The sequence below is a fragment of the Mastigoproctus giganteus genome, chromosome 7 (genome assembly GCF_048544385.1).
Source record: "Mastigoproctus giganteus isolate SK-2022 chromosome 7, ASM4854438v1, whole genome shotgun sequence".
Lineage (NCBI taxonomy): Eukaryota > Metazoa > Arthropoda > Arachnida > Uropygi > Thelyphonidae > Mastigoproctus > Mastigoproctus giganteus.
The window spans coordinates 171,351,690-171,379,195 of record NC_143581.1 but is presented as its reverse complement, the minus strand read 5'-3'; the positions used below and the strand labels follow the sequence as shown (position 1 = coordinate 171,379,195).

Below are 27,506 nucleotides of genomic sequence, written 5' to 3'. Positions count from 1 at the left end.
GTACATTTAGTCCGAGCAATATAACCTAAGTTGCTGATGCATCTAAAACCCAATAACACATTTAGTATATGGTAACTATATCAAAGATATTTGATAATGTGTTAAATAAGTGGTAATAGTTAGCACTATTATTACACATTTAGTTCGTGCAATATGGTCTAAGTCGCTGATGCATCTAAAACCCTACAACAATAACACATTCAGTATATGTCTACAATTCATATGCAAATTCGTTTTACTTTATCTAGCAGTATGCTGGAAATTCTGATTAATGATTCAGTTATCTGTGATATTTGTGATCGACTGGATCACAGAATGCCATGGAGGTTGGTTATACATGTCAAAAGTAAGTTTCCAGTTTAACATTCAGTGGTCAGTTTATGGCATTCTTTTTTTTTTTATATATCTCTTATTTATATCACTTCATTCAATTTTTCTGTCAAAAGAATCAAAGAATAGTTGGGGGGGGAGTTCCACATCTGGATTTGATCACATATATCCAAAGTAATTAAAGCATATGTGAAACCCCTTTATTCATTATGCTGTTTGTCAGTTGCTATCTTTGTGCTCATAATATACTAAATTTAGGCTAATACCATAAACCATATTTCTGGTTAAGACATTACAAATTATATATGATTTATTTTTGTAGAATGCAAACTCTAGGCTAATGTGCTAATGTATAATATATTATATGAAATGTTGTATCATTTTGCCATCAATACTGGAAATTAAAGTTAAAGGGAGTGCCACTCTTCCTGCTTATCACTCTTTAAAGCTGTAATAAATCGATTAAACACACAAGTAATACCATGGCCTTGGCGCTGAAATGCACGATGCATTCAAGATACTTCTATTTGATTTTTCTAAATTATATACGGGGGGGGGGGGGGGGGAAGTAATACTTTTTTGAATAATAAGTTTAGAGGTCCTTAACAGTTAGAGAAAAATTACATGGAACATTAAGTGATTAAGAATTTTTTTTAATATCATTTAACAATTAAATAATGAGATAATTTAAAACACAATTCACTTTCCTCTACAAAGTCACTTAATATACTAGTAAATGAAATTATGTATTCTGTGTTTTAAACAGAAATAAAACTTAATTTACAATTATAAATGAAAATACAGTATTGTGGTTTTAATATTCTCAAGAAGAGAAATATATGCATCACTCCCTCTGACTTATTGATGATGCAGGGAAACAAAGCTTATACAATGGCAGCCAAAACAGTCATTCACTCACACACATACACCATTCCTTTCAATAATTTGCCCAAACCTTCCAATTTATTCAAACTATTCACCTCCATAATATTAGGTAAAAGTTTATTCCAACAATTCCAAAGGTGTGTTTCTGTGTATCTATTCTGCAACCATCCTTTTCCAATTTATACCTACTTGTGTGTTTCACCTGAGAGAAGGTAAAAATTCCATCAATATTTTGTTTACTTGACACTTAAGCATTATACACTTCAGTTAGGTTACTCCACAGATGTCTAGTTTCCAGAGATTGTAATTTGCAGAACACCAGTCTTTCCTGGTAAGAAAATCCTTTTGAGACTACGGCTAATCTTGCTGCTCTTCTCTGCACACATCTACTTATATCCTAAAATGAGGCTTCCAGACCTGTATGCAGTATTCTAAGTGTGCCCTAACCATTGCCTTATGCAACAGGATAATCACTTCTTCATACTTGCTGGCAAAATTATTATATATCACTGACAGAAATCCAACGGCTGTTCTAGCAGTTTGTTTACACTGCTCAGAGAATTTCTTGTTGGATTGTTTAATTATCCCTAGATTTTTTTCATACTCCACTAGCCCAAGTTTGGTACCACCCAAGATGGCATATTATTCTGGGATTACTAGAAAAGTAATGATTAACAAGGCAACAATTTATACTAAAAATATTATCTTGAAAACTTTTTATGAAGCTGGAGCATACTGTGTTTACAGTTTACGCTGCATTGAAAGTGAACACAGGGGCATTGATACACTTTATGAAATGAGTCACCCAGCCACCCACCATTAAAGTATCGGATACTTAGGAAAGCACATTTACATTGTTATATCGTGATAACCATAACCCATCGATCTGTTATGGTACCCAACAAAAAAAAAAAAAAAAAAAGAAAGAAAGAAAGTTGGTTCAATACATAGAAAGGTCAAGTTCACCTAAAAACAGAAATTTGCTATGTATAGAAGACTAAAAAAAGGTGAAAATCATAATGTACTTATGGAGGAGTATGATCTTGGCTTTTCAACAATTTATGATAAATAAAAGTTCATTCGGTGATAAGTTTTCAATGATAAGAAGTATGAAAAGAAGTATTTTAACATTAAGCCAAAGGTAATAAAGTATTGTGTAGACAGTGCAGTGACAAAGAAGTTTAACTTCACATGACATATCAACCCCATAGAGTAAGCACCTGTATGAGTAATTGTCATCCAACCAGTAAATTCATGCAATGAGCATCCCCCAATACCTTATAGATGCTGGATAACTGGGCTTATACTGTGCATAAAATACACACAAAAATAAGGTAGTCTGAATTAGTGAGGTTTTACTATAAATATAAACCAATGAACCAAAACATTATGACCAGCAAGTTGTTATGCAAATTGAAGCAACTGCAGGTGAACTATGGCATGTGCGCAGGTCGGGACACGGTATAAAAAACACCTGATACTCAGCTCTGTTAATCAGTGTTACTCTTGTTTTTTCAGATGGGAAAGACAGCGGACTTAAGCAAGTTTGACAAAGGCCAAATTGTAATGGCCAGACGACTAGGTCAGAGCATATCTGAAATGGCATGGCTGGCAGAGTGCTCATGGTCAGCCATGGTTAGTGCCTGCTGAAAGTGGTCTGAGGAGGGGAACCCACGAACCGCTGGTGAGGTGTTGGACGACCACTGCCCTTCAATGCTCAAAGTGAGTGAAGGCTCTTCAGGATGGTATGTGGCAATAGAAGGGCGACTGTGGTGCAACTCAGCAGTAATTGGAATGCTGGTGATGGGAGTAATACGTTACAACACACAGTACATCGAACCCTGCTCAAAAATGGGGCTGTGTTGGCGCAGGCCGCTCTGAGTACCCATACTAACCACGGTTCACCAGCAACAGTGCCCACAATGGGCAGGCGAGCATCAAAACTGGACCTTGAGTGATTGGAAGAAGGTCATCTGGTCCGATGAATCATGTTTCCTGTTGCACCATATGGACTGCCAGGTATGTGTGCATTGTTTACCTGGAGAAGTGATGGAACCTGGATGCACCGTGGGACGAAAACAAGCTGGTGGTGGCAGTGTCATGCTCTGTTGGGATACCCCTGGGTCCAGCCATCCACAGGCACCTCCGTAGCCAGGTGGAAAGGAGCAGCAGTGCGTAGCACACGCTTCTTGATTAGACCGGGGTTCGAGCCCGTCACCACCAAATACGGAGGATGCTGAAAGGTCAGGGAATGACCACCGCATATTCCCGGAGCAATATGGCCTTAGTTGCTAATGCTCCTAAAAACCAAATAACAACAACAACAACCAGTCATTCATGTGTCGGGCACTCTGATGTCTTCCACCTATCTAAACATCATTGCTGACCAGGTACACCCTTTCATGGCAACGGTCTTCCCCTCTGATGGTGCCGTCTTTCAGCAGGATAATGTGCCATGTCACACCACCTGGATTGTTCGAGACTGGTTTGCGGAACATGAGGAAGATTTACAGGTATTGCCCTGGCCTCCAAATTCCCTCAGACATCAATCCCATCGAGCATCTGTAGTTTGTGTTGGAACAGCAACTCCGATCTGCAGCGTTTCAACCATGAACCTTACAGGAGTTAAAGGACAGCTGGTTACGTGTTGGTACCAGATACCACAAGACACATTTAGAAATCTCGTAGCGTCCATATGCTTCGCCGGGTATGAGCTGTTTTGGCTGCACGTGGGGGGACCAACGTCATATTAGGTAGGTGGTCATAATGTTTTGGCTCATCGGTGTATAAGGTAAGGACATATGTTAGATCATAAGTATAGCGTAGCTTAATTTTCAGCACTCACCTCATAGTAATCCGCTTGGTTTGATGAAACTTATAACAGGTACATAGTAGTAAGTTATAACAGGTACATTTAATTTTTAATACATGAATTTACAACTATAGAATGGAATGTGCACTTTCCTTTCTTAGGCAAATTTTAACACATTTTAAAACTCATAATTTTTAAATTTTAAAAATTCATAATTACACTAAGTTACGAATAACTACTAATAGGAATTTAAAGTTTTATAACTACTATGTACCTGTTATAAGTTTCATCAAATGAAGCAGATTACTATGAGGCAAGTGCTGAAAATTAAGCTATGCTATACTTATGATCTAGTTGTTACATCACAGCACATAAGGAATCCTTAATATATCATCGGACATATGTTAGTTAAAGAAATAATTTGTGGAATTTAATTCTTGAAGTCAATTTCATGCCCATGTAATTTATAACATTTAAATCAATTTTCAAACTGTTTACTATAATTTACTTCATGATAAATTGCATCTCTTCTAGGTAAACCAATATATAGCCCAGCTTGTATATCCAATTTTATGACATGACTGTTGTAAACATACAAAATGAAACAAATGCGGGTGAATTTCATTTTGTTCTAGAAAAAGCTGATGAAATGAATTTCTTAGATACAAAATGTATCTAAGAAATGTCAATTAAAGGGGCTCACATCTGGTGAGTATGGGCTTGGCACACCTAGGGTCCTGAGCTGGATATCATCATTCTTCTCTTTCTTGGTGATTCCCTTCTACTTCTGACACACTCTCTCTCTCTCTCTCTCTCTCTCTCTCTCTCTCTCAGGGTAACTCAGAAATTTTTTTTGGTTGGTGCAGCATAAGCCTTGGGCTTCCTTGTGCTATATGGCTAGTAATAATAATAATAAAGAGGCATCTCATACAATTTGTATAAGCATTTATATGAGCTGGTAAATGCATCCAGATGTAAATGTAAGACTGAGTTATTGCCTTCTCTGATACCAGCAAGTTTCCCAGATGTATAATGTCACAGATAGATTTTAGAGTATTAGTACTGCATATGCAGCGTGAGGAAGCTAGAGGTTTTTTTTTTTTTTTAGGGGACATGTGTAACCTTGCAAAAGAAGTTAGTGTTGGTATTAAAATGGCAAAAAAAATGTTTAGCATTTACTGTCAAAAAAAAAGGTTTGTCTGTATATTTAATAATTTATCCACTTCTTCAAAATATTCACTTAACCTTGCTTTAAATCAAGATAAGCATCTGAGCTCTACAAGAGTCAAAGTAGCTCTATCTATTAGAAAGGGCAGAGGTAGACCTGACTTCTAGGTTATACCTAATAATTTGTTCTTTCTATATACTGTGTGTGTGTATATATATATATATATATATATTAACTTGGTAGATGTAAAGTCACAGATGGATCTTATATCCTATAAGATGTACACTTAATCTGCTATAATTTTCTGTAGTATCTTAGCGATTTTGTGTATATTGTGACAATATACACAGGCCAATTTACCAACTAAGTCTGGCACATGATCCTGGGTGGCTGCAGAGTGCTGCTCAAGTCCAATTTTACAAGCATAGTCCTATATTAGTTTCATCACACATAAGGATATTGAAATTTCTTAAGGTGAAGGTAAATCTTGCAAGGAATGGTTATTCTTTCCATGTTCTGGACAGACTTGAATTACAAACCTGTGATACTGTGCAAGAAGGTTCTCTTTGCAGTAACAGTGGGCTTTTGTCCTTGACCTATATTCCCCATTATCTCAGTGTTTCTAAGCAACTTACAAGGGTTTTATAATGTTATGGTATAAGGCATGTGCAGTTCCCTGTAGGGACCTTCTACAACCCTTTGTTACTAATGTGAAGACACCTGTTCCTTTGTTTATGTAAAGTGTCTTGTATTACATGAAATGCACAAACTGTTTGGTATACTATGAAGGCAAATTGAGAAATAGTTTATTTACAGAGAATGAGGGTGGGTTATTTACAAGGTATAATGAAATGAATGGTCTATCAGGACCATTAATTTCATTCATTCTGTCCTTGCTGAGCACTACTGGTGTAAGCAGCATGACAATTCCCTCCCTCAATCGTAACCTTCACATTATTCATTGCTCACACAATTCCTGCCTATGCTGATGGCTAAAGGCACTGCTTATTTTTACACTGTCCTGCATTGCCAGATTCTAATTAATCTTATCTTTCTTTTCTTTCTCCCCTTTCTTTTTTGCTGTCTTCTTCCTATCTTTTTCCGGCTTTCATCTGACGTGCAGGAATCCTGCCATGATACTGGATTATGTGATAATTTCTGTTATTCACCACACGACAATATGCATTCAAATTAATATCATTTCGAATGCTTTAGAGTTGAGAAAAAGGCACTCTGTCTTGAAAGATACTCCTTTATTTTGCATATTTTAACATTAACAACATTAGCAGAGGTATATGATGCAAGAAAGAAAGATTATTAGAGCATCATCCAAAAAAAAAAAAAAAAAAAAAAAACCTTCCCATTTCACCCATCCATTTGCACCACACATTTCTCCACTTCTTCCTTGAATTTAAGCTATGAACTTCCACAACGACAGTTGGAAGTTTGTTCCAGCAACCAACTACCTGCTGCCTAAAGGCAAATCTCCATACATCTATTTAACAACTGTCGTTCCTCAATTTCAATTTATGCCCCCTCGGGTTTGTAATCTGAGAAAAAAGAAGAATCCCATCAGCATTGAGCCTGCTGTCAAGGCGTTATACAGCTCAATCAGATCACCTCGCAGGTGCCTTGTCTCCAGATGCTGCAATTTGCAGAACTTAAGCCTTTCTTTGTAAGAGCACCCCTTTGTTCCCCTTGCCAGTCTTCTTGCCCTTCTCAGTACTCGTTCTAGCAACTCTACATCCTTCCTAAAATGAGGCTTCCAGACCTGTATGCAGTACTCAAGGTGTGGCCTGACCATGGCCTTATACAATGGGATAATTGCCTCCTTATCCCTGCTAGCAAAATTCCTGTATATCATTGACAAGACCCCATGACCTACTCTGGCAGCATGTCTGCACTGCTCAGAAAACTTCATATCTGAGTGCACAATTACCACCAGATCTCTTTCATTCTCCACTACCCTGAGTGTAACACCACACAGCTGGTACATTCCTCTGGCAGTTACTGCTACCCATATGCAGTACTTTGCATTGTCAATGTTAAACTTCAGTTGCCACTTCTCAGCCTATCTGCCCAACTTTTCTAGATCCTGTTGCAGTAGTTTACTGTCATTACTGTCATAAAAAAAGTGCCTAACTTTGTATCATCTGCAAACTTCGACATTAAGCTTGATCTACCTTCATCAATATCACTGATAAATATACAAAACAACAATGGGGGACAGAACCCTGAGGAACAAAACTAATAACATTAGTCCATGAAGAGCAGCGTCCATTGATTACCTCTGTCTTCTTCCACTCAACCACTCTTTTATCCCTTGTAGCAACTTACCCTTATACTGTACTGCTCCAATCTGTACAGTAGTTTTCCATGTGCAACAGTATGAAAAGCTTCCCTGAAATCCTATATGATATCAAAATTATTTTTTTGCACCCAGTTCCTTTGTGACCATGTCATAGTATCTAAACAAATCGGTGAGACAAGACTTCCCCTTAACAAACCCATGCTGTCTGAATTATTACAGCAGTCTCGTCTATATGATTCTGTAATGCTACTTTAACCAGTGACTTCATTATTTTTCCTGACACAGAAGTTAAATTAACAGATCTGTAATTACTCATGTGACCCTTTGATCCCTCTTTGTGAACTAGAGATACATTTGTATATCTCCAGTCAGTGGGGACCTCCCCTGAGTCTAATAATGCTTTCATAATTATGGCCAAAGGTTTGTTTACCACTCTGCTGCCTCCTTTAATATAACTGGAGAGATGCCATCCACCCCAGGTGCTTTCCTTATGTTTAACTTCAACAATTTCTCCTTCGCTTAGCTCTCAGTTATTATAAAATCTTTATGATCCCTGTTAGAGTTTGATAAACCTCTGGAATTCCCTTCCCTCAATAGCTCCTCATGTGTGAATGCAGATGCAAATACTTATTCAGTTTACATTAGCATTAGCTGAAGCATATGATGCAAGAAAGTAAACTTACACAGCATCAGCCAAAAAAAAAAAACCTTTCCATTTCACCCATCCAGTCACTCCAAATGTTTGTCTAGTTCAGCCTTAAATTTATTTAAGCTATCAACTTCTACAATAACAGATGGACGTCTGTTACAGCAATCAACTACCTGCTAGCTAAAGGCAAACTTCCACACATCTATTCTACAACTGTCTTTACTCAATTTGAATCGATGCTCCCTCAGGTTCTTAATCTGAGCAAGCAGAATTATCCCATCAGCATTGAGCCAGCTCGAAAAATTCAAGGCCTTATACACCTCAATCAGATCCCTTGCAGATGCCTAATCTCCAGATGCTGCAACTTGCAGAACTTAAGCCTTTCTTCCTAAACACACCCATTTGTTCCTCTCACCAATCTTGTTGCCCTTCTCTGTACTCGTTCTAGCAACACTACATCCGTTCCTAAAATGAGGCCTCCCGGCCTGTATACAGTACTCAAGGTGTGGCATGACCATTCCCTTATACAAAGGGATTATCACCTCCTTGTCTTAGCCAGCAAAATTCCTATATATCATTGACAAAGCTCCATGACCTGCTCTGGGAGCCAGTCTGCACTGCTCAGAGAACTTCATCTCTGACTGCACAATTACCCCCACGTCTTTTTCATACTCCACCTCTGAGTGTAGTACCACACAGTTGGTACGTTTCTCTGGGTTACTGCTACACATATGGAGTACTGTGTATTTGTCAATGTTAAACTTCAGCCCATCTGCCTAACTTTTCTAGATCCTGTTGCAGTAGTACTGTCTTTATTGTCATTAACAACCCTTCCAACTTTTGTATTATCTGCAAACTTGGACATTAAGCCTGATATACTTTCATCAATATCATAGATAAATACACAAAACAACAATGGGCCCAGTACCGAACCCTGGGGAACTCTGCATATAACATTAGTCCATGTAGAACAGTGTCCATTTATTACAACTCTCTGCCATCTCCCACTCAACCATCCCTTTATCCATTGCAGTAACTTGCCCTTAATGAGATACTGCTCCAATTTGTACAGCAGTATTGAATGTGCAACAGTATCAAAGGCTTTTCTGAAATCTATGTATATGATATCAAAATTATTTTTTGCATCCAGTTCCTTTGACTTCATCATAGTATCCAATCAAATTGGTCAGACAAGACTTCCCCTTAACAAACCCATAGTGTATCTGAGTTTTTACTGTGGTCTTGTCTAGATGATCCTGTATCACCTCTTTAACCAGTGACTCCATTATTTTCTCCAGAACAGAAGTTAAACTAACAGGTCTATAATTATGTCACCCTTTGAACCCCCTTTGTGAATTAGGGATACATTTGTACAACTCCAGTCCATGGGTCTGACTCTAAGCATGCTCTCATAATTATGGCTAAGGGTTTGCTTACTTCCCTTGCTGCCTCCTTCATTATAACTGGATAGATTCCATCTGCCCGAGGTGCCTTTTTTATGTTCAACTTCAACGATTTCTCCTTCACTTTGTGCTCAGTTATTACAAAATCGATTAGCTCCCTGTTAGAGTTTGATAAACCTCTGGCATTCCCCCCCCCCCCTTGAATAACTCCTCGTGTGAATTTAGATGCAAAATACTTATTCAGTTTATCAGCTACTTGAGTACAATCATCAATAGTTGAACCATCTATGTTAAGTGGACCAATCTGATTCATTCCCTTCCTTCCTTCTAGAGTTTACATAAGTAAAGAACTCTTTGCATCCTTTGCCAAAGATTTCTTGTAATCTGCCTTTGCCTGCCTAACCTCCTTTGTGATTTTATTAAAGACTAGTTTATATCTGCCATAGGCTTCTGTGTCGCCTGATAATTTATATGTATCCCATGAATTTTTGTTCTATGGCACAAGCCTCATTAATTCATCTGACATCCATTTATGCCTGAACCTTGAACAGTATTTTTTAGTTGGTATGAAAAGCCTAGTAGCCTCCAAGATTAAGTCCCTGAAGGCTTTAGAATTCACCGTTGGTAACATTCATCAGTTGATCCCACTGTATAGAATTTAAAAACTGTCTGAGATCACTGTAGTCACCTTTACGAAAACAAAAACCCTTCCCTTTACCCATGATGGTAGTTACATCTTTAAGTAAATCCCACATCAGTACACTGTGATCACTGTCACCTAGTGGTTCCTTCTTTTGCAAATTCTTAATGCATGAATAATCACTCCTGATAATCAGATCAAGGGTATTACTCCCTCTGGTTGCCCCTCAAACATGTTGCTGATGAAAACAATCCTCCAATAAATCCCCAAAAGCCTTGCTAGCGCACAAATGACCAACCCACAAGTTCCAGTCAATATCTGGAAATTTAAAATCCCACATTACAAGACATTCTGATTTAGTGGCCCATTTTATTTCTCTGCACAACAATTCATTATATTCATCAGAGTCATTAGGCCAATAACATACTCCAACTCTCAGTTTCCCTTTTCCAGTGTTTATGTCACACTAAACAGACTCAACATTGCACTGTCGACCCGTGTCAACTGGATGCACTTCCTTAGATTTTGTGTTTCTTAACTAACAGCATAATCCCTCCTCCCTTCCTACCCTGTTTGTCCTTTCTGTACTCCACAAATTCCAATTCTGCACTACTTATATCTGTGTGACACCATGTCTCTGATATCCCAACAATATCTTGATTTTTTGATATCTTGATCAGCACTTCAAATTCATCAATTTTATTTACTAAACAAAAAAATTAATTTGGCAGCTATCTGAGCAGGATCATCTATAGTCAAATCATTGATATCAAGTGGAGTTTATATAAGTAAGGAAGACTTTTTTCCTTATATTTTGTGTTTCTTTTAGAGTTTATATAAGTAAAGAAGTCTTTGCTGTTTTTCTTTGCATCCTTTGCCAGAGATTTCTCATAATCTGCCTTTGCTTGCCTAACCTCCTTTGTTACTTGATTACAGACTAGCTTATATCTACCATAGGCTTTGTGTCACCTGATAATTTATATGCATCCCTTGCATTTTTCTTTTCTGCCACGAGTCTCATTAGTTCATCTGACATCCATCTGGGCCTATACCTTGAAAAGTATTTCCTAGTTGGCATGAAAAGCCTGCTAGCTTCCAAGATTAATTCCTTATATACTTCCCATTTAGAATTTAAAAATATCTCTGAGACCACTGTAGTCACCTTTATAAAACCAAAAACCCTTCCCTTTACCCTTGATGGTAGTTAAATCTTTAAATCGCACATCAGTACACTGTGATCACTGCCTCCTGGTGGTTCCTTCATCTGTGAATTCTTAATGTACAAATAATACTGCTGATAATCAGATCAAGCGTATTACTTTCTCTAGTTGCTTCTCGGACAAGCTGCTGTAGAAAACAATTATCAATAAATCCACAAAAGTCTTGCTAGTGTGCAAGTGACAAACCCACAAGTTGAAGTCAATATCTGGGAAGTTAAAATCCTCCATCCTCAATTTTTGATTTCCCAGTGCTTATATCATACCGAACTGATTCAACATTGCACTGTCCATCTATGTGAACTGGATGCACTTCCTTAGATTTTATGTTTCTTAATTAACAGCATAACCTCTCCTCTCTTCCTAACCAGTCTATCCTTTCTGTACACATTGTACCCCCCAAATTCCAATTCTGAATTTCTTATATCTGTGACACCACATCTCTGATATCCCAACAATATCCACCTTTGATGTCTTGACCAGCATTTCAAATTTGTCTAATTTATTTACTATACAGCTAGCATTGGTGTACATGCAAGTATACATGCGCCTGTTCTTACTATTAGTTACTATAACACAGCCCATATATTTACTTGTTTCATGACTCCCAGCAGTTCTGGAAACCCTCAGCAACTTGCTTTCCAGGTTGCTGCTCATTGCAATAGAAGATGTGTAAGAATCACTACCAACTCTGACTGTGGCCATTGTTAATCTATTAGTCTTTGAATCCCCTCCCCTCAAGCTAGAAGTTTTCTGTCTTTCCCCCACTGGAGAATTACCTGAAGATCGGCATTTAAGGAATTGGTAGCAGATTTTCGAGAAATTGAAGCTGATTGAGCAGAACAAGGTTTCTCAAAATGGAAAGTGGAATGCAATGTGCTATCATCGGCAAAACTATGGATAGGATTTCCAGTCAATGGAAGAAGGTCATTAATATACAAGAGGAAAAGAGTGGGAGAAAGAACTGAACCTTGGGGGACACCAGCATTAGTGGAGAAATTAGAAGACAGAGAGCCATCTACCATCACCCTCAGTGAGCGATCAGAGAGAAAACTGGATAACCAATTACTAAAAACAGTGGCAAACCATAAGATGGAAGCTTGTTTAGAAGACCTTTATGCCAAACACGATCGAAAGCCTTTGAGATGTCAAGAGCAACTACTTGTGTTTCACCGAACCTTTCCATTGAATTAGTCCATAAATGGGTAACATAAGTCAGAATATCACCAGTGGATCGACACTGACGGAATCCATACTGGCAATTGTTGATCAGACGGAAGGTTTCTAGGTAGTTTAAGAGTTGGCGGTTAAGTGATTTCTCCATTACTTTAGAGAGAGTAGAAGTAATTGCAATAGGACGATAATTGGATGGGAGGGATTTGTCACCCTTTTTAGGAACTGGCTGGATATGAGCAAATTTCCAAGCAGAAGGAAAAACACCTTTGGAATAAGAAAGTGAAAAAAGGCGGCAAAGAATAGGAGTAAGTTCAGGAGCACAGGTTCTAAGAACAAGTGGAGAAATACCATCGGGACCTGGAGCTTTCTTAGCATCAAGATTCATCAAAAATCCTTCTGACACCCTTTTGACGGAAGACCACAGGAGGCATTGAATGGATCTAAATGTTTGTCCAGTTCCTGCTTAAATTTATTTAACCTATCAACTTCCACAACGACAGATGAAAGTTTGTTCCAACAACTAACCACCCGCTGGCTAAAGGCAAATTTCCACACATCTATTCTACATTAGTGGAGTTTCCGAGGGAACAGGGCTGGGCCCATTGTTGTTTTGTGTGGCTATCAATGAAGATATATCAGGCTTAATGTCCAAGTTTGGAGATGATACAAAAATGGCAGTGTTGTTAATGACAGTAAAGACAGTATGCAACATGATCTAGAAAAGTTAGGCAGATGGGCTGAGAAGTGGCAACTGAATTTTAAAATTGACAAATGCACAAAGTACTGCATACAGGTAGCAGTAACCCAAGAGAAAGTACCAACTGTGTGGTACTACTCAGGGAGGTGGAGAATGAAAAAGACTTGGGGGGTAATTGTGCAGTCAGATATAAAGTTATCTGAGCAGTAAAGACAGGATGCCAGAGCAGGTCATGGAGCCTTGTCAATGATATATAGAAATTTTGCTAGCAGGGATAAGGAGGTGATTATCCCCTTGTATAAGGCAATGGTCAATGGTCAGGTCACACCTTCAGTACTGCATACAGGTCTCGAGGCCTCATTTTAGAAAAAATATAGAGTTGCTAGAACAAGTACAGACAACAAGACTGGTGAAGGGAACAAAGGAGGTGCGCTTACGAAGAAAGGCTTAAGTTCTGCAAACTGTGGTGTTTGGAGACTAGGCACCTGCAAGGTGACCTGATTGAGGTGTATAAGGCCTTGAATGGTTTGAGAGCAGGCTCAATGCTGATCGGATTCTTCTGCTTGCTCAGATCAAGAACCCGGGGGGGGGGGGGGGGCATAGATTCAAATTAAGGAAAAACAGTTGCAGAAACAGACTTCCATCTGTTGTTTGGAAGTTGACAGCTTAAATAAATTTAGGGCTGAACCAGACAAATTCTGGAGTGATCGAATGGGTGAAATGGGGAAGTTTTTTTTTTTTTTTTTTTTTTTTTGGCTGATGATATATAAAATTGCTTTCTTGCATCATATGCCTCAACTAATGTTAATGCTAAAGTGTAAATGCACTTTAACTCTGAAGTTTGGGGAGGCAGGGGTTGGAGGTATGGACCAGATCCACTGGTTACAGCATTATGTAAGATCTACAATTCTTGTGATATATAAAGTTTAATATTCAGTTATGTATGTATATATATAACTGAATGTTATGTATATACAGTATATACATAAGTTATATCTCTCCCTATATATACAAATAGACAGAGATATAACATAAATGAAATGGTTGAAAAAAATCACTTCTTCTTGAAAGTCACCTCGTGCATTCGCTGTAGATAGCATTGATTATTTAAATTATCTAATACTACAGCCTGGAATAGTCAACAGTAAATACATACCATGTGGTAATTTCATTCACAAGAACCACACTATGTGTATGTGTAGCTCCATGGTTGCTAACAGGATTCAAGATCATGGGGCTTCTAGCCCCATGTTCTTGAATGTAGAATTCACTGGAAGCAACGTTAACCTGTTTGTAAGCAACATCAACTGCCAACTTTCTGCAATTTATCTATACAATTAACTTTCATTCTTATATGCAGGTAACCCATTCATTTGGGCTATTGGTCAAAATTTCAAAATCACAAGCCAAAATTTGAGATGTGCAAGCAGAACAGAGTAGTCTAAGCAATTACTGAAGCAATTCTGATAGTTATTTCTATGGCAACATCACTGCACCAACATTTACCAAAAGAAGGCTTCTCATTTCCAAATTTTGGGCAATAGCTTAAGGGGACACTCCCACATACAGGAACAAAAGTTGATCATGTGGAGAAATGTGCACAAAAGTAGGTAGGTGATGCCAAAAAAGTAACAGGGTGACATGGATATATTTTAATAGTGAAAAATTTATTATATTAAATAACCTGATTTTTTAATTCCCAGGTGACACTAAAGTCTAAACTCTGGAAAATCAAATTCCACCATCAAGGTTGAAAAATTGAGAAACAGAACACAGAATCACATTGTAAAGTTATATTTCACCAGTAATTACTAATGATGCAAGAAAGCAAAGCTATATAGAACTAGCAAACACACATGCACGCACGCAATGGGGCGCCTCCGTAGCCAGGTGGGAAGGAGCAGCAGTGCATAGTACACGCTTCTTGATTAGACCGGGGTTCGAGCCCGTCACCACCAAATACGGAGGATGCGGAAAGGTCAGGGAATGACCACCGTATATCCCGGAGCAATATGGCCTTAGTTGCTAATGCTCCTAAAAACCAAACAACAACAACAACGCACACAATATTTGTAATGTGCTCATTTCTGCTCATTTCTTGTAATAATTTGTCCATATCTTTAAATTTATTCAAACTACTTATTCAATTGAGTTCCCTTAAAAGCATTCAAAGCAGGCTACATATCTGGTGAGATTGGCCAAAGGATGCCCATATGATGAAACACTTTGAATAAATGTGCTACAAAGTTTAGAAACTTGACACCTTAGAGCAGACTTGATTGAGTTGTATAAGGATTCATGAAGTGAAAGTAAATTAATGAGAGTGGAATTTTCACTGTTATAAATCATTCCAGAACTAAGGAAAAAAAATTGTTGATTACTGGAATAAGTTGCCTCTGTAGTTGCTGAGGCTTACAGCGTGGGGAAATTCAAAGGTCAGATGACAAGGTACCTGTGTGAGGAGGGTGTCAAATAAGTTTATTTTATTTTATTTTATTATTTATCTGTTTTTTATTTTTAATTTGGCTGATGCAGCAAAGCTTAAGGCTGTCTTGTACCATGTAGCTAATAGTTATCTCCACATCAGATGGAAATTTATTCCAACGGTGAATTATCTCCAGGTGAACATTAATTTCTGCACATCTATTCTGCAACAATCCTTTTTCAATTCAAATTTATCTCCAGATGTGTGTCATTTGAGAAAGAGCAAAGATACCATCAGCATTTAATTTGTTTACTTAACCCTTTTAAAGCCCCATACTCTCCAATCAGCTCACCACACAATCTCTGGAAACTACTTGCCTCGTCCTTAGAGACTGCAATTTATAGAACTCCAATCACTCTTGGTAAGATTATCCTTGTGCCTCCAACTACTCTTGTTTCTCTTATTTGCACCTTCTACAACAGATCTACATCCTTCCTAAAACGAGGTTTGCAAGTGAGGTTTCCTGACCAGTGATTATGCAGTGAGATAATTGCCTCTTTGTCTCTATTAGCAAAGTTCCTATATTTTATCAAAAGAATCCTAAGCTGTTCAAGCAGCCTGCAAGCATCGTTCATAATTGACTGTGAAATGATCATTCGGTTCAATATAAGCCAAAAAGCAGATCTTACAATTAGCATTAGCAGAAGCATATGATGCAAGAAAGCTTATGCAGCATCAGCCAAAAAAAAAGAAAAGAAAAAACTATTTCACCCCTCCATTCATTCCAAATGCCTGTCCAGCTTAGCCTTAAATTTATTTAGGTTATCAACTTCCACAGCAAAAGATGGAAGTCAGTTCCACCAATCAACGGTGGAACTGACTAAAGCACTGGCTAAAGGCATTCCGAACATCGATTCCACAACTGTCTTTCCTCAATTTGAACAGATCACTTCGCAGGTGCCTAGTCTCCAGATGCTGCAACTTGCAGAACTTAAGCCTTTCTTCATAAGAACACCCCTTTGTTCCTCTCACCAATCTTGTTACCCTTCTCTGTACTCATTCTAGCAACTCTACATCTTTCCTACAATGAGGCCTCCAGACCTGTATACAGTACTCAAGGTGTGGCCTGACCATTGCCTTGTACAAAGGGATAAAAATCCCTCCTTGTCTCTGCTAGCAAAATTCCTATATATCATTGACAAGACTCCATGACCTACCCAGGCAGCCCATCTACACTGCTCAGCAAACTTTATATTTGACTGCACAATTACCCTCAGGTCTTTTTCACTTTCCACTTCCCTGAGTGTGGTACCACACAGTTGGTATGTTTCTCTTGGATTATTACTAGCCATATGCAGTACTTTGCATTTGTCAATGTTAAACTTCAGTTGCCACTTCTCAGCCCATTTGCCCAACTTATCTAGACCCAGTTGGAGTAGCATACTGTCTTTACTGTCATTAACAACCCTGCCAACCTTTGTATCGTCTGCAAACTTGGACATTAATCCTGATATACTTTCATCAATATCATTGATGAATACACAAAACAACAATGGGCCCACCACCGAACCCTGGGAACTCCACTAATAACATTTGTCCATGAAGAGCAGTGTCCATTGATTACCACTCTCTGTCATCTCCCACTCAACCATCCCTTTATCCATTGTAGCAACTTACCCTTAATGCCATAATACCTCTCCAATTTGTACAGCAATCTTCCATGTGCAACAGTATCAAAAGCTTACCTGAACTCCAAGTATATGATATGAAAATTATTTTTGACATTCAATTCCTTTGTGACCGCATCATAGTATCCAATCAAATTGGTCAGACAAGACCTTCCTTTAACAAATCCATGTTGTGTCTTAACTATTACTGCAGTCTTGTCTAGATGGGCCTGCAAGATTGTCTAGATGATCCTAGATTATAGCCTTTATAGCCTATAAGCTTTAACAGTTCCAGTGAAACTGGAACTGTTAAAGTTATTTGGATACTAAATTTCCCTGAATGGAGGATAGGTTGTCAGAGGAATGCTCCTGAATAACCCCCAAAGTTCTGCATTCCAAATTTCACACCCCTGGACTTTTGTTGACGGAAACAGTGTACATATAGAAGTCAAGACCACCAAGTTTTGTGGTAAAAGTTACAAAAGGAATTGTGTAAAATTATAGTTGATGTATGCACCACCGTGTTCAGCTGTTGAGAAAAGGTGTCATTTGTGTTTGCTGACAGCGGTGGACATTTTAAATACATCGCCTAATACAGAGGTTAAAGGGCATTTTTCTGAGATAATGCAGGTACCAAAACAGAATTAAAGACAACTCTGTTCTGGCTGAACAGAATTGATGAACTCAGAATTTGGAAATAATTTACACAGCTTAATGTATCAGAACCTAGTTTACTTTCTTTTCAGGGACAAAAATAAAGTTAAACCACAGCCACTGAAACACATCAGAGACAAAATACGATATACAGTAAAATAAAAGAATACAAGTCACTGCTGTCTTTACTACTCCTTTACAAATTAACCTTCTTTATAAGTGCTGACTCATAAAGCAATTCCCCTGAAAGTTAGCAGTAAGGGCAGAAGACACATATTCCTTCCCCCTCCCAGCAGGTACATACAGTGGATGCCACTTATTGCGATCACTTAGGGACACATGCTTAGTTGATAAATATCACTTATTGATAACAATAACAAAAAACAAGAATGCAGCTGTTTAGCACTGTTTAATGAGGCAGGGCAGAAATGTGTACATAAAAGTAGGGAAGTAGACAGAAAGAAAACATCAAAATTAAGCAATATCAAATACTTTAATTTGTGTTCACTCTTTCTTCCAAAAAATCATCAATAAAAATGAAATTGTCATAACGTTCTGGGAAATGCATAAAAACATTAAAAACAAATAAACAAAATATTACAATCAAGAATTATAAAAGGGTTAACACTCAACTGCAAAATAGTCAGATTGGTAGGAGTATAGATACAGTACTTTCTTTTGTGGAGTAATGACACTGACAACCATATGAAGTTAGTGATTATGCCCATTGCACATGCATAAATTGTGATAAGATAAAAAAGTGATATAACTGAAGCACTGTTTCCAATAAATTTTAATTTTTCTATGTATTAGTATATGTCTGATTGCGACTTCATAAAAGTGATAATATTAAATAAATGATAGCATTATCTATGATCACAATAAGCAGTGTACACTGTATTCTATTTTATTTTAATGTAGGTCATATATTTCACAGTCTAAAGTCCAACTTTAGTTCTGCCTTTGAGGAAATAATTTATTCTGATGATACGAGAAATGTCAATTACATTTCTAATTAATAAATTTTGATCAGCCACAAAAAAGAGCATTACATTTTGAATTCTCATTTCACCTTTGCTATACAGTACATTTCCACATCTGTGTAGCAAATTTGGGTCTATGTTTACTCAACAAACCTTTGGAAATAATGACCCAAAGTATTTATACATGTTTCTGAATCACCCTTTAGTACGCCACGTAATAAAATCTATATTGCCACTGTTAGTTATCAAACAAACGGACAAACATTAAGATAAGTGCACTAAATTGGGAAAGAATAACTATACTTTCAACAGAATTCACTCAAACATAGGCAAGTACATAGCACAAGCCCACAAAGAATTTTTAGACCCTAATCACAAAAACAAATTGTATAGTGATGCCATAAAATAACAAAAATTACCTTTCAAGTCTAAATTGGGCCATGTATGAGCATGCAGTGCTTGGATAATCCTTTTAAAACCTTTAGTTTCCTTGAAGTCATCTGTTAAAAAAAAAAAAAAAAAAAAAAAAAAAAAACACAGTACTTGGTTTACAATAAAATTATCATTAAAATTTAAGACTGGCAAAGAATGCAGTTTTATACATGAATATATATGCACAAGTCTTTCCACTTTTTATTTATTTATTTTTATTAATGGCCCACCACACCAATGACTTACAATAGTGGTTCCCAAACTGTGGACAATGTGAACTGATTGATTCCTTCGCAGGAGAGATAATGGGTGAATAGTTTATGAAGAATTATCCTGAAAGAATTAAGATGAGAACAACAGGATTTGCTACCCTTTTCATGAGAAAAGTAGCTATAATAGTGTATTAAATGCTACTATCATTATTTCCAATGAATATGCTACCAGGATTTCTCAAGTAAAAATCTGATCCTGATAGCTACAGACTTCCTTTTAAATGCTACTATCATTATTTCCAATGAATATGCTACCAGGATTTCTCAAGTAAAAATCTGATCCTGATAGCTACAGACTTCCTTTAGATTAAAACAGTTTTTTTTAGGCAGGATCTCACCCCCCCCCCCCCCCCAGTTTCTGTTCTCATTTTAAATTTTCATATCAGGGTGGGAGAAGTATTCAACTAGCTTTAATAAACCACAGTCTAACCAAGCACAAATTATCAAATGGAGGCTTTTTGTCAGGCTATATTACATAGAGCTGACAAAATGCATAACACAAAGCAGAAAATATAGAATAAAATGGTTAAATTGGCTCACCAGAACATACTGTTGTTCTTATATATTCTTTGCATATCATCATGAAGCAGATAGAAATTATCTAAGATGGTAAAATACATATCTACATTTCAGATGAAACACAATATATGTACAAATACAGCCTTTTGTTTTATTTATTGCTCACTTCTTGACATACAACAGAGTTTTACAACAGCAAACTTCAACACCACTGCATGGTCTCTGACTATGGCAGTCTGTGGACATTTGGTAATTGAGAAATTTAACCTCACTTATTCATCATATGTTATGTTCCTGCACTCAGCTCAACAGAAAATTTATTCTGTTAACTGGCAATTATTTTACTGTAACACTATATGTTCTGGATTATTTCAATACCTATCCATCACAATCCACCCCATATATGTTGTTTCAGCTAGCATAAGGATGTCAACATTTAGCTTATTCAATCCATTAAGAGCCTGAAATGCCTCAATCAGATCTCCTTGCAGGAGCAAAACTGGAGATATGCTGCAATTTGCAGAATTGAAGCCTTTCATGGTAAGATACCTTTTGTTCCCCTCACTAAGTGTTGTTACTCTGCTCTGCACCATTCCAACCGATCCACATCATTCCTAAATTCAGGCTACTACACTGGAGTGTGATACTTGATGTAGCCTTACCTCGGCCTTATACAGTGAAGTGTAATAATTACCTCCTCAGCCCTGCTGTCAAAATTTCTGTATATCACTAACAAAACCCTATGATGTATCCCAGCAGGCAGTCTGTGCTGCTCACAGAATTTCATGTAAGGTTGCAAAATTATTCCAGGTAAATTTCATTCTCTACCTCCAGTGTGATTAAACACAGTTGGTACGTTAATTTAGGATTACTGGTACCCATATACAATACTATGCATTTACCAATGTTAACTTCAACTGACACTACTAATCCCATCTCCCAATTTTTTACAGTTCTTGTTGCACAGCACGGCTACTGCACTCTCACTCCTGACCACTTGGCTACATCAAGCATGCATTTTGTTTTAAATGCATTCTTCTGTTTAATGATTGTTGAATTGCAGGAGGCTATATTCACTTAAAAGTGCACTTTAATGCCACTTTTATGTCTTAGAATTTCTTGCTTTGTTTACACAAAACTGATTCTTTCCTTTTTTTCCTTTCTTTCACATTCACTTTTGTGCCATGACTAATGATTTAATTTAATGAATTCATAAATTAAAGAAGCTAAATCTAGTGCTATTGACCAGAATGACAATAATGATCTGATTTCTGTAAATGAAAAAAAACCAAAAAAAAAACCACATTATCTGCAATTCTTGATTTGAATAAATGGTCTATTTATATATTAAAGCATAATAAAACATGGTGTCCTTCAATATTGGTAAATTGAAGTTTATCATATTGGTAAACTACATTTACCAATATGACTCAGATATTGGTAAATGTAAATTCCATTGACTCAGATTGTTATTTTTTGCGGGAAACACATTATTTCAACAATTAATCCACATCCTGCTGGTAACAGCAGTGGGATCATGTAAAATACCAAATATTATCATAAAAATAACTAGTTATTTTATTACTGTATTGCTTCTGTTGAGCAAAGCATTTTGTGATACAACCTTAGCTGAAGAATAGTTATATTACTGTATAGCACCAACCTTATAAGTGTTTGGATTATCATCTTAAAAGAAATTGGTACATTACTGCTTAAACTTGGAGGAAACAATGTTAAAACCATTATCCCACCAAATACAGCGCAACCACGATATAACACAGGCGTCAGGTGACAACTTTAATTTAATGCCTGCATTATAAGCAAAGTGCATTATAGCTGAAAAAAATTTTACCATTTTTTTTCCCTAGTTTTTTTTAAATATAAATACAATTTACTTACTAAATGACTACTTTATTTACTATTGTTTTATGAGTATATAGACTAACAGACAAAGTATTAAAGGATATAATAATTAATCTTTATTGTACATAAAGATGCAATACAATATACCCAAATCAGGGCATGCTGCCAGGGGTTTCACATGGATAGAAATATGATAAAATAGTAAGATTATAATAAATAATGATAATAACAAAATATCAAAACTAAATCAATCACATAACAATACATGAATATATACCATGTGAGCCAGTTCACCATACAATTAGAGTGGCACCAAAAGAGATTTATGACAATACATTACTGGGTGGGGAGCAGATCACATGCTTTTGTTAGGATCCTTCCCCTGGACTGCTTGTCACAGGTGAACTAGTTCAGATCCACATCCATTGACTGTATCCTTGTTAATATCTGTGTGGGTAGATATCTCTCAGACATATGCAGTCTCCCATGAGTCGAGCACAACTGAGGCATTGCTATCAGCGCCAGAGGGGGAAACTCTCCAGCAGATGATGTCCCAGATGTTGGGGGCAGAGACCTTTTTCGTGAGCATTTTCACAGCGAAAATTAGGTGTCTCTTTTCCCTCTTCACTGTCAATTGTTCCAGCCCTAGAACCATGACCATTGCTGTGGTTTGCTGCTGTAGAGCTAACTAAGACTTCCATGTGGCTCATTTAAGTAACCAAAACTCAGCTGCACATAGTGTTTTAAAGTAATTTTGGTCGCAGAATCCCAAATTTCTACTCTGCAGATGATGCATCAGAAACTGGCAGTCTGGATGTATCTCTTGGTGGTGCCTGAGTTTATAACATAGAAAAGGTGCTGTTTCGCCATTCAGCAATTTAAAATCAATTGCAGTAGTTGATGTTCAATATGTCAGCTGAACCATAACTTTGCACCAAAGATAACCCCGAAGTCACAATGCTTTGCTACACTTGTGATGATTTTTCCTTCCTGCATAGGCTGAATGACTGTTGGTTTGGGCTTCAATGAAAAGACCATGCAAGTGAACTTGCCTGAATTAATCTTCATACCAAAGAATTATGTAGTTTCCTAGTTGAGTGAGGCTGTTGTTAATGTCATCAGAGGGCTATATTGTGGTTAGCATCTTTAAATTGTCCACATACGATATTATGTCAGTCCTATTATTTACAAGTGGGGCAATGATAGTAGTAGTAATAGTGGCATGTGATGCAATAAAGCAAGCGTATGAGCAAGTGCAGCATCACCCAAAAAAAAAAATTACACAACAATTCCCTCTAAATGTTTGTCCAGTTCCTCCTTAAATTTATTTAACTTATCAACTCCCACAATGATTGTTTGTTTGTTTGATTGAATTTTATTGGCGCATCTCCCACAATGACAGATAGAAGTTTGTTCCAGCGTTTAACCACCCGCTGGTTAAAGGCAAATTTCCGCACATCTATTCTACTTCTGTCTTTCCTCAATTTGAATTTATGCCCCCTTAGGTTCATAATCTGAACAAGTGGAAGAATCCCATCAGAATTCAGCGTACTCAACCAATTCAAGGCCTTATACACTTCAATCAGATCACCTCACAGGTGCCTAGTTTCCAGCCACTGCAATTTGCAGAACTTAAGCGTCTTTTGGTAAGAGGATCCCTTCATTCCCCTCACCAAACTTATTGCCCTTCTCTGTACAAGCAAATCTACATCCTTCCTAAAATGAGGCTACCAGACCTGTATGCAGTACTCAAGTAGTGGCCTGACCATTGCCTTATACAAAGGGATAATCACCTCTTTTTCCCTGCTAGAAAAATTCCTGTATACCATTAACAAAACCCCATGACCTGCTCTGGCAGCCTGTCTGCATTGCTCAGAAAACTTCATATCTTACTGCACAATTACTCCCAGGTCTTTTTCATTTTCTACCACCTTAAGTGTAGTACCACACAGTTGGTACTTTTCTCTGGGATTATTTCTACCCATATGCAGTACTTTACATTTGTCAATGTTAAACTTCAGTTGCCACTTCTCAGCCCATCTCAAATTTTCTAGATCCTGTTGCAGTAGCACACTGCCATTACTGTCACTAACAACTCTACCAACCTTTGTATCATCTGCAAACTTCAACACTAAGCCTGATATACCTTCATCAATATCATTGATAAATATACAAAGCAGTGGACCCAACACCAAACCATGGGGGACTCCACTAATAACATTAGTCCACAAAGAGCAGCACCCATTGATTACCACTCTGTCTTCTCCCACTCAACCATTCTTTTATCCTTTGTAGCAACTTACCCTTAATACCATTCTGCTCCAATTTGTACAGTAGTCTTCCATGCGCAACAGTGTCAAATGCTTTCCTGAAATCCAAGTATACGATATCAAAATTATTTTCTGCATCCAGTCCCTTGTAACCACATCATAATATCCAATCAAATTTGTCAGAAAAGACTTTCCCTTAACAAACCCATGCTGGGTCTGAATTATTGCTACAGTCTTGTCTAGATGATCCTGCAATGCATCTTTAACCAGTAACCCCATTATTTTACCTAGAACAGAAGTTAAACTAATTGGTCTGTAATTTCTCGTGTCACCCTTCGATCCCCCTTTGTGAATTGGAGATACATTTGCACATCTTCCGTCTGTGGGGAACTCCCCTGAGTCCAAGGATGCTCCCATAATTATGGCTAAGGGTTTGCTTACTTCCTTTGCTGCCTTCTTTAATATAACTGGATAGATCCCATCCACCCCAGTTGCCTTTCTTATGTTTAACTTCAACAATTTCTCCTCCACTTTGCTCTCAGTTATTACAAAATCATTAAGCACCCTGCTACAATTTGATAACCATCTGGCATTTTCAATCCTTAATAACTCCTCCTCATGTGTGAATGTAGATGCAAAATACTCATTCGGTTTGTTTGCTATCTGAGCAGGATCATCAACATTCGAACCATCAATATCAAGTGGACCAATCTGATTCATCCCCTTCCTTTTAGAGTTGATATAAGTAAAGAAATCCTTGCTGTTTTTGTTAGCATCCTTTGCCAAAGATTTCTCATAATCTGCCTTCACCTGCCTAACTTCCTTTGTGACCTGATTACAGACTAGCTTATATCTGCCATAGGCCTCTGAGTCGCTTGATAATTTACATGCATCCCATGCATTTTTTTTTCTCTGCCACGAGTCTCATTAGTTCATTTGACAACCATTTAGGCCTAAACCTTGAACAATATTTCTTAATAGGTATGAAACTTTTAGTAGCTTCCATGATTAATTGCTTGAATGCTTCCAACTTAGAATTTGCTGTTGGTAACATCATCAGTTGATCCCATTGTACAGAATTTAAAAACTGTCTGAGACCACTGTAGTCACCTTTACGGAAGTAAAAACCCTTTTCTTTACCCCTGATGGTAATTATATCTTTAAGTAAATCCCACATCAGTACACTGTGCTCACTGCCACCTAGTGGTTCCTTTATCTTCAAATTTTTAATACACAAATGATCACTGCTGATAACCAGATCAAGAGTATTACCCTCTCTGGTTGCCTCTCGAACATGCTGCTGCAGAAAACAATCATCCAAGAAATCCACAAAAGTCTTGCTATGGTGTGTGAGTGACCAATCCCTAAGTTCCAGTCAATATCTGAGAAGTTAAAATCCCCCATTATAAGACATTCTGATTTACTAGCCCTCTCTATTTCTGTGTACAACTGTTCGTTGTACTCATTCCAGTCATTAGGCCTACAACACACTCCTACTCTTATTTTTGCTTTCGCAGTGCTTATGTCACACCAAACTGACTCAACAGTTCCCTGTTCATCTATATTAACTGGATGTACTTCTTTTGATTTTATGTTTTTCTTAATTAACAGTATAACACCTCCTCCCTTCCTATCCTTTCTGTACACACTGTACTCCCCAAATTCCAATTCTGCATTCCTAATATCTGTGTGACAACACATCTCTGATATCCCAACAATATCAGTCTTTGATGTCTTGACCAACACTTTAAATTCATCAAATTTAATTACTATACTTCTAGCATTGGTATACATGCACCTATTCTTATTCTTGGTTACCCTAATACATCCCATGTACCCACCTGTTTCATGATGACTGCCATCAGTTCTTGAAACCTCCAGCACCCCTCGCTCCAGGCTGCTGCTTATTCTAATAGAAGTGGTGCAAGAATCACTTTCACTGCTACCTGTGACTACATTTAACCTTTTAGTCTGTGAATCTCCCAAGCTAGCAGTTTTTCGACCCACCTAACACTGCCTCTATTGCATCAGCAAATATTCTTGCACCCTTTCTATTTAAGTGTATCCCATCCCTGTAGAAGCAGTCTCTCCTGTTAACAAGCACAGACCACGCTGAAAAAAATTCTACCCCTTGAGCCTTGCACATTCCCTCCAGGGCCGAATTGATTGACATGACTCTCATTGTGTACTCCATCCAATCGTGTCTGGGCAGAATTGCAGACAATTTGAAATTTAACCCCTAACTCACAACGTTTTTGCAACATTGACCTGTACTTGTTAAGTAAATCTGCAGATCTCCTACTCTTAATGTGATTGGTGCCAAGTTGTACAACAATATCACCCTTTGTGCCCTTAAAAGATGATATATGCTTCACAACGTCATCAACTTTTTCCCCTGGCAGACACACCCTGGTTCTATTCCATCTATCCTTTTTACACAATATATTCCGTCTCCCTGACAATAAAATCACCAACAATAACTAGTTCTTTTGGGACAAACACATTCTGCCTTGGAGATTGCCGCTGTGTTGCCTGATGCCCAGCAGTGAGCTCTGGTGTTGAGTTCGGCAACTGAGAGCTTGATGGGCCCCTCATATTAATTTCTTCAAGGGCATCTACCCTACACCTCAAGCTCTCATAGACGCCCATTAGAACGCCGACTTGACGCCTAATTTCTAGACACTGTGCACCTGGCACACACAAAGACATCCTCCTTGGCTAGATCAAGTTCTGTTCCAGAGAGTTCGGCAAACATTTCACAAGTTGCACATTTTTTAGGCTGTGATTTGTTGGAGAATTGCCCCCCCCCCTGGTTCTCCCCCGAGTCACAGCACTCCTGCCACTTTGTGATTGTTGCATTGCTGCTCTAGTCTGGGGCATGATATTTTAAATTAATAAGATGAATAAATTTAATTAATTAATAGTCAATACTACACTATCTAATAGAATCCTAAATGCAGTGATGCATATTACGCTATATATTTTTACGTTAGAGCTACCTAATTATCACAATTAAAAATATGAATTCCCTACCACTCTCTATACAAAAACAATGTCAGCAAGATTCGAATGAAACTACAGTTTTACGTATATTAAGTAGTAATCTACAAAAACTCATCTAAATTAAAAATAA

At 37.6% G+C, this 27,506-nt stretch overlaps 1 protein-coding gene across 2 annotated transcripts in view; it reads right to left on the bottom strand.

Moving 5' to 3' along the window:
* LOC150083333 (alpha- and gamma-adaptin-binding protein p34) overlaps positions 1-27,506 on the bottom strand; it is a 150,652-nt gene that overhangs the window by 76,556 nt on the left and 46,590 nt on the right. For both annotated transcript variants that reach the window (XM_090377190.1, XM_090377189.1), the window contains exon 5: positions 19,437-19,517. In XM_090377190.1, coding sequence (XP_090233316.1) covers positions 19,437-19,517 — 81 coding nt within the window. The remainder of the gene's footprint in view (positions 1-19,436; positions 19,518-27,506) is intronic.